This window comes from Cydia pomonella, chromosome 5, assembly GCF_033807575.1.
Source record: "Cydia pomonella isolate Wapato2018A chromosome 5, ilCydPomo1, whole genome shotgun sequence".
NCBI classification, from domain to species: Eukaryota; Metazoa; Arthropoda; class Insecta; order Lepidoptera; family Tortricidae; genus Cydia; species Cydia pomonella.
The window spans coordinates 19,437,795-19,447,081 of record NC_084707.1 but is presented as its reverse complement, the minus strand read 5'-3'; the positions used below and the strand labels follow the sequence as shown (position 1 = coordinate 19,447,081).

The 9,287-nt window shown below is 34.5% G+C and overlaps 1 protein-coding gene across 1 annotated transcript; it reads left to right on the top strand.

The window, feature by feature from the left end:
* Positions 1-1,695: 1,695 nt before the first annotated feature.
* Positions 1,696-6,912, top strand: LOC133518003 (class E basic helix-loop-helix protein 22). Its single transcript, XM_061851539.1, has 4 exons — positions 1,696-2,257; positions 4,755-4,851; positions 5,205-5,344; positions 5,661-6,912. The coding sequence occupies exons 1-4, from the start codon at positions 2,058-2,060 to the stop codon at positions 5,803-5,805; spliced, it is 582 nt and encodes a 193-aa protein (XP_061707523.1). The 5' UTR covers positions 1,696-2,057; the 3' UTR covers positions 5,806-6,912.
* The last annotated feature ends 2,375 nt before the right edge of the window (positions 6,913-9,287 follow it).

Genomic DNA, 9,287 nt, shown 5'->3' with positions numbered 1-9,287 from the left:
AGACAAAATTACATTCAATTGACCTTTATATTTGAATGTCATTTCAACGTCCGGGGCCTAATACAAGTTCCAAGTATTTGGATTATATTGTCTTTGTTCCTTTCACGTCATTAGCAAAAAGAAAGAGGCAAAAAAGTGCATACGTAATTCAAGGGTATATTGACGGTTTATAATAGACCCCCGAAATAAGTCAGACCGCATCGTTCCAAAACACCTTACGAGTATTCATTCGTAATAATTAATTAATGAAATAAAAGTTTAAAATGTAATAAAAACACCATATTTTATTATACAATCAAAACAATGAACTTATACAAATTTACGCAATTGTTACGCAGTAAATAATTCTACTTAACTACTTTTAACGATCTCTACTATAGTTGACAAATAGTAGTATCCGCAATTCGGACCGTATCTTACAAAGTTTTTTTTTACAAAAAAATGTTGTCGATTGAACTGTCAAAATTCTTCTTCTTCTTTATTTGCCATGCCCTAACGGACGTCGGCGACCACCTTTCCCATCTCTCTTCTGCTCTTGGCCATTCTTGCCAGTATGGCTGCGTTATTCACGTTCGTCCATTTCTTAATATTGTCAAGCCAGATGAACCTCCTTCTTCCCCTTCCCCTCTTGCCATCAATTTTTCCTTCCAATATTAGTTGTAGTATATTATATTTGTCATTTCTGTATATATGTCCAAAATAAGATATTTTCCTTTTTTTCACCGTAACCAAAACCTCCAACTTTTTCTCCATTCTTTTTAGTACTTCCACATTCGTAACTATATCGGTCCAGGATATTTTTAGCATGCGCCTATATAGCCACATTTCGAATGTGTCGATCTGTCAAAATTGATGTTCGTTAATTCATTATTTTCGTATTATTTTATTGAAATTTCTTTCATTTTGTTTTATTGCGGTAATTAAAGTTAATTGTTAGAATACCTTCAGAAAACATGACTGAAATAGTGATGAGTCTTCATTATAATTTTTTTTCAGGTTGTATTTTTTGATGACTGACTGACGTGAAAAATTTTGTGTACTACACGAGATCAAAGTTACTTGCATCTCATGCGCCTTTGAATCCCTTACTACGCTCAAGATTCTAAATTAGATTTTCTTATAGAATCTTTCGCTTGCACGGGACTCAAAACAAGCATTCGAAGAAATATCAAACTTTGTTCTCTTGTTGTACAAATAACTAATTGTGCGTAGGTTCTCTTCTCATCTACTAGTGTGAAAGTCAGTAAAGATTAGAAACTGCAACCACGTAAGTAAATTAATTTCTTTAAGCATAGAATACCTAAATATAAAATAAAAACAATCATTCTCATTAGTGAGAAATAAATAATAAAGTATTATGAAGTTTGGATGTATTTGATATTCAGTCATTTAGTCAGATTTAATGGAATTGTAAGGCAAGTTCGAACTTATTAGCTAAATATTATTACTCGTACTTTGAGTAAGACCAAGCTAAGTTGACCGCGATTCATACAAGTTTGACGTTTAAAATAATACACTGTCTGGGCTGTCAAAATTGCTGACAACTTATCTTGGTCTAACTCTAGCAATAAAGTTAAGTTGCACACACGTTTAAGATGCTGACGGGATTTTTGACAAAATTATTAAAAAATGTGTTATATATAAATATGGTTTTTGCTCGTAAATCGTATGTCCAAAAAAATATCGTTTAATAAGATTTTATGACCATAAATTGACCAGATGCAATAACTGCCACCGATCAATATCATAAGCGTTTAAAACCAATTTGATGTCGTCCACGCGACAACAAATCACAATCGCATCTCGAACAATGCGAGATGAGGGGTGCGCACCCCAGCTGCGTACCGCGATCGATTGTGGACCGCGCCAACTTCTCGCCACGCTGCACTATCCGACTACACGGTTCCCAATCCAAACGTCCCGATCTTTCACCCAGTGTTTGTTTATTTTTTTATTTGTTTAATTAACCTATCCCAACCGTACACCTAGACAATAACCTGTCAGTTCAAAGTGGTGACAGATATTTTTTCGGCCAGTGTTATGTGTTAATTTTTTAAATGATGGAGGGGCGAAGGGCTTGGGATGGCGTGCCCGTGGAGTCGCACTCGCCACCGCAGTCGGTGCCGGGGCGACGGACGCCGCTGGGAGCCGTGGGGCTTGGAGGATTTTACATGCAAGGTGGGCAGCCGCCACCGCCACAGCACTGCTATCAGACCGACGAGAACCAGCCGGAACCGGGGACCAGTTACGGTCAAAGGTACGTTCAACTGTAATTTATGTAAGAGGTGAAGAGATCATTATTACACTTTAAACTATGCCATTTTTTATAACTAAATTTGGCAATAATATTTTAATACATAAAATAAGTTTATTGTCGAACCCGTAAAAAAACAGTAAGGTTAGAGGGTTGAACATATTAATTAGTACACGCACTTTGTAGAATTCTAATAAGATTTAAGAGCATTTATTTCGCAGAGCATAATTATCATCTTCAAATGTATCTCAGCTAAAGCAAAACCAACGTAGCATAACTAACAGCCAAAATTTGCATAATCGAGTCTGTTTTGACGTTTGAAACTCCAGCATCACATCACTGGCAACTCTCGGCCTTATTTGTATGATGTTTAGGCTCGAAAGTTTATAATGTCGGCTGTATCTGTTCAGCAAGTGGCGCATGCGTCTTAGGGTGACGTGAGGATTTATCAAATCTGACCTTTAATAACATGACAATACGAGTCAAGGAACGCGTCTTCGTGAATGGCACAATCTATAATTTGGAATAAATGGTTACCAATTTCGTGATTGGCTGCAATGAAATTTACAATCGAATGCAGAAATTTATCAGCACAAAAAAAGTTAAAATTTATTCATAGATTTCAAAATGTTAACGTTGTTGAAAAAATCCTACAACGTAAAATAATTAACAACAAAATTATAACAGTACTTATTTATATGAAAGTGTAGCTTTTTCAAATGTTTAGTATGCGTGTATTAGATCAATTCTGATTCAGACGTAAATTGATTGATACGACTTTATTTACAATCCTGAAAAAAGGCCAGGTCAAGAGCACCCTAAACCGACGAGCGTGTATGAGGAATGTCATGAAAGTGAAGGAAGCGAAAGAGGTATGTCAGGATCGTAGCAATTGGAAATCCGTGGTCAGAGACCCCTACCCCTCCGGGAAATAGGCGTGATTATATGTATGTATGTATGTATGTTATTTACAATAACAATATATATAATGGATATATACAGAGGATTACTATAACTAGCTTAAATCTAAAATAGACGTAAATTAGAAACGACTCGATAGTATTGATTCACACCTCCTGGGATTGCGGAATCTCGGATTACACAGTTTTAGGACTAAAAGAAAGTACTAAAACGATTTCCAGCTTGCTGGGAATTAATTTTTCAAAACGCTATTTTTGAGTAATTTGATTGGCCTATGAAAAATATAACAGTTTGTGTTTTGAATGTTAAATCACATTCGGCAGCGTTACAAAATAGCTAGGGCATCCGTTGGAAAAATATCTTGAAGAGTTGACTGTCGTGTTTGTACCTTTTATCACATCTTTTTGTTTTTTTTTTTTCATCATGGCAGTGAATATCTGATAAATATGCACAGATTGCACGGATAAATCCTACCACATGTGCACATGTGTGGTACAAATACAAAGGGTAGCACAATGATGTGCTTCTAATGGAGTTAGCATCTGTACATAAAGGCCGCCACGGCACCCCTGTCAAGTGCCCGCTCGCCAGTTCACTATGAGACAATAGTTGTCCAGGAATCAATCATAGCCCGTTTACTGATTTATTTATTGAGTATTCAGTTCAAAACCAAATTGACTGAATAAAATGTTTGAATAAAATAAAATGTTTAAAAGATATGTATTTTTTTGGTTCTGGGTCAGATGTATTCCAGTTGTATTCAATTGTATTTCTGTAGAGGAAAAATAGAATAGGAATTTTGAAAAGGTATTCTAATTTGAAACGCGCTCATAATTAGTTCAAAATAAGTGTGATTATATATAGTTGTTCATAGAATTGTCATAAAGACCCTCTACCCTTGACACTGCCTAGGGGATAAATAGCACTCGTCCAAATGTTCACTGCTAAAATCGGCCACTTGTCTCGCACAACGATACTCTTTGTCAAAAGTAAAAACTAAACAAAATGGCGTAATAAATGATTTACCTAAATAGACCATTATTTCTGGAACGATTACTGATGTTTAGCCGACTTCTAGAGAACCATCTGTTTTAGAAAGTTTATTTGTAAAAAATAAAAAGTATTCGTACCTATATTATGGCACAATATGATTATAATTGCCAATCATATTTGTATTATTAAAAAAAATCAAACAATTGCATTCCTCTGTTATTATTAGTAATAAGTATTAACTTCCAAGCTACATTACACAATAAATTGAATAAATTAAATTAGGCAACTTAAATGATAGATTGCTGATTTTTGTTGACGATCTACCGAACCATATGGTTGTGAACGTGTAATTTGATATATCATCCCAAAATTACAGTATCAAATAGTTCAGTTACTACAGTAGCGGGAGCCTCAAAAGGGCCCTGATAACGTTGTTATACTGGACCGTCAGAGAGTCAAAGGATTTCTGCTTAAATAAAACTTACAAACCGCTAGTGTAGAAACATTGGCAATACGCACGGAATAAAGTAAACGTATTATTACAATAAGTATTACTTTTATTTATTAACGGAACTCTGTTTTTCAGACCTATGGGCGAAGGAAAATCAAAACAGAAAATGCGACAAGGAAAAACAGTACGACTCAACATCAACGCTAGGGAACGGAGAAGAATGCACGACTTAGTAAGTAATCGAAATTTTTTCCCGTTACTATATTTCGAAAAATTTGGATTAGTTATATCTATACCTAACCTTAGCAAAAAAAATAAGACTACTCTTATAACAAAATAACTACTTCCGTATTTTTTATGAATAAAAAGTTTGCTAGTTAAACAACATTTTAGTTCAGTTATTTATTGGCAGTTCAGTGATGCGATGCTCGAAGTAAGTGTGCTATATCTTGCCAATTTATAACCACCAGGCGGTCGACACTGTCACCCACAAACTCAATACGCATTGTTTTAATTCTGATTTTATTTGTTGTCGAATGTATAATTTACAATCTTGGACCTTGATATCCGTTTTTGATTTTTCAGAATGATGCCCTCGATGAATTACGAAGCGTGATCCCTTACGCGCACTCGCCGTCCGTCCGCAAGCTATCCAAGATCGCGACTTTGCTGCTAGCCAAGAACTACATCCTGATGCAGGCCAGCGCCTTAGACGAATTGCGAAGGTAAAAAAACTTTTTAATCAGTCGTCAATCAGTTCAGGCGACTTTTTTTTCACATACGAGTAATTATTCGATTGAATCTCCGAAGCGATTACAAATGTTAGAAGTTTAAGGGTACGAGTAACATACAAAAATAACAAAAGGCTGGCATATTACAAAATTGTCATAAATAACGTTTGAAATTTCGAAGGTATTAGACGTGTACGGTCACTGACCATCAAATAGATATTGACGGCCAAAGTAACCAAATATATCGGAACACATCCTTATTTCAATGGTAAAGTGCATTTAAAAAATTTTAAATGATTATATTTTACAGGTTGGTAGCATATCTTCAAGGCACAGCGACGGCAGCAGGCATAGTGCCACCTCCTGGCTTCGACCTGGCCGGGCTACCAGCCGCCGCCAAGTTGCTGCAACCACCCACGCTAGGCCCGCCAGCTCCACCAGACCCACCATCTTGAGATCTGCCTCCGCCCGTCAAACTAGAACCCATCTCATCACCCCCTTAGTGACATCATACGAACATCTTAGTGTACATTTTGGCGTTAAATGTGAAGAGAGTTTTCATTTCTAGATTTTGTTATTTATACAGCATATACCTTGCAAACTACATGTTATGTCGTTATCTATGCTTTGTCTTACGAAGTGACAATTCCTTGGGTATAAAATACACTTTTGTCCCGAATATGGTAATGCAATATAATTTTTTTAACAGACCGAACCTACATTAAACATTAATTTTATACTTATAATACTTTTATTGTCATACATATGATGTAAACTAAGTACCTCTTTAAAAATGTCTTATAATATCTACTATCTACTATTTATGTTTAAAAGGGCCTAGCAGATGGTTTTGTGGTTTTATAGACGGGCAAAAAAAAAATAGGCATTATTATACATACAGGATAAATGAATAGAGTTTGATATTAGAATAACATTTTCGAATTCATTCAAACCGTCTGATGTCGAACAAATATTTCAATTTAATCGCTAGGTAAGTTTTGACTCTAAATGTATTTATTTAGGTAGATAATAAAATAATAAGTAATTTTATCAATAGTGACAATGAAATATACTCAAGTTCACAAATGTACACACAAGAATGAAACAAAATTTCTGTCAAGTAAAACTAATAAGACGCGGTACATTACGAGTATACCTTATTGCAATGATTAGATTATGCACGTTTATGAACTATGATGAATAGGTAATGAAAGCATGAATAAATGAATGTAGTGATGTAATACTGTTAAAGCTACAACTGCTACAAATCGGATATACCTACCTAATGTTCTGTCAATATTTTCTTGCAGCTATTTTCGGGCTGTATAATTAATTAACTACCTATGTAGCTAGTGTTAGTTATGTACTTAACCCTCCATATTTTTAGATGTATATTTTAAAGAAGTTGGAGGTAAAATAGCATTAGATATACGAGTAAATTATGTTATTTCTCTTCTTGAAGACAAGAGAGGACTGTGAATCAACGTGCCAAAATAATTAAGGACCGTCTAGGTAAGTTTAGCTACGATTAAAGGTGTTGTAAGATTTTTCAATAGCTTAATAGATTTTTTAGACTTCGTATATGTGTGTTAGCTAACGAGATTGTGGATTGTAAATTATTTAATTTGATTTGATTGTCTATTGTTTTATTTCATACCTATTATAGTTACATTTATTATAAGTCATCATAGATATTAAGCTCAACACACTATGTTGATAAGCCAAAGTGAAATTGTGATTGTTAATAGCAATAATATTATTTAATATATTATTTTAATTTAGGTGACGTAAAAATAAAGGTATCTGTATATTTTTATTGTTTTTATGTAAGTTCCCTGTGTCTTCCTGGGTTAAAATGTAAATTTATATTTAAGGGAATAAAAGCTGCAGAAAGACTTTTATTGACTCTACCAGTTACTTACTTTATGAGTATGATTTTATGGTAATGCACACTTACTTATATTATTGAGATTTATTTGATGAAATATGTCTATTTGTTTCCATGCCAGACGACTAAATCTATTTCAGTGATTTATTTATTTAATTACCGTATGATGGTGTAATAATAACAATTTTAACAAATTAGGCGTATATAATCATAATTGTAAGATTGCTTTTTATGATAGTCTAATTGCGGCCTTTAATCACTACTTAGTCTCTGTTAAGAGTTCAGATGAAATAGATTTACTCGTATCGCATTGAAACAAATAGAAATGTTTCATTAATAATTTCTATGATAGTCTACTTGCAGCCTTACACATGGATACAAGTACTAAATAAAGAACGCATAGACGTTAATTTATACCTAATAATTGAAGTCCAAAATTAACTACTGGCAACAAAGTACTACAAATTTCCAATTAGAAAAGTATCTCAGATACAATACAAGTGATTTTTATTTGGACCTATTTCTTGAAAGGGGTTATTGTAGAGCTCATATGTAAAAATTTCACCAGTCAACTACAGGTCTAAATATACAAGGTTTCAAGTTATTTGAGTTTATCCAAAAAATGCCTTTTCGGAATAAAACTAGTATTTTGAATAGAAAAAAAAAAACATATTTCTAATGATCGATTAATTTTAATAATAAAATCTTGTCATAAATTCCCAAACTTAGGAAATAGAAGGATTTGAAATCGTAAGCCATATTTTTAACTATCACGCCATGCAGTGGAAAAAGTGAAAACCATTCAACCTTTCTGACGGTCACTTCTACGCTATCGCCATAAAGTTCTAGCCTTCGTTGACAGATGGCGCTTAAAGTCTAGGCTGGCGGAAAGCAGAGCACCCTGTTTTGATCAATAGTTGAACAAAGCGACGAGTGAAATCATCGCTACTTTTAAACCTCGAAAAGTAAACTAATAAAATATTATGAACGAATTATATTATATAAAATAGTCGCGGCACAAATATACAGACAGATATCGTACAGCATAAACCATGAAAGGTAGGACCTTGTAAGAAATGTATATTTTACGAATTTCTGTAGCTCCACTACGACATGATTTTTGAAAATTCTACCAGCAAGGGGGTGAAAATGGGACTGAAGGTTTTTAATGAAGTCTTTTATCTACGCAAAGGAAGTTGCAGGCGGAGGCAGCTTATAGCAGTAATTTTTATTAACTATTCAACAAAGGGGATGCGACAGGTTATGAATGGCATCTAATTATTATTAAATACCTTTGACGACCTGTCTGGCCTAGTGGGTAGTGATCCTGCCTATGAAACCGATGGTCCCGGGTTCAAATCCTGGTAAGGGCATTTATTCGTGTGATGAGCATGGATATTTGTTCCTGATTCATGGGTGTTTTCTATGTATAGTGTGTATCTAAGTATTTGTATATTATATATATCGTTGGCTGAGTACCCATAACACAAGCCTTCTTGAGCTTACCGTGGGACTTAGTCAATTTGTGTTATATGGATATCAGATATGGATATTAGGACAAACCTAACCTAACCTATCTATAGGAAGGTTATCCTATAGATAGGTTAGGTTAGGTTTGTTTTATGGCAATCCTGAAAAGTAACGCATTTTTGAGAAAAAACAAATTATGGCTAACGAAAATGCGGACAAACAATACATTATGACTAAAAACATTATGGGAAACAATAGAGACCCCATATGAGCGTTAGGGCTTAGAACAAATGATCATTATGACAAAAAGTATTAGGGGAAGCAGAAATAAGAGAAAAACCCTTAGGAATCCCGATATAGATCCGTCGTGAGACTCTTGAATAATTATATCCTCCTAGCGTTGTCACTGGATTTTATTAGTACGGGTCAAGTCTAGGGTCTGCTTGTGCTCAAGCAAGGCAAGCAATCGAGCAAGCAATGGCAAGCGTTTCTCTGTCTGGTGCATGGAAATAAATATCAGAGATCAAAACGCCTGAACAAACAATTTAGCAATTTGTATTTCGAGTGCTGACACGATTC

Bases quoted from the DNA above. Each gene is read 5' to 3' on its own strand.
- LOC133518003 (XM_061851539.1), top strand. From the start codon at position 2,058: ATGATGGAGGGGCGAAGGGCTTGGGATGGCGTGCCCGTGGAGTCGCAC. The intron at 2,258-4,754 runs GTACGTTCAACT...TCTGTTTTTCAG, and splicing joins GGGACCAGTTACGGTCAAAG to ACCTATGGGCGAAGGAAAAT. The intron at 4,852-5,204 runs GTAAGTAATCGA...TTGATTTTTCAG, and splicing joins GGAGAAGAATGCACGACTTA to AATGATGCCCTCGATGAATT.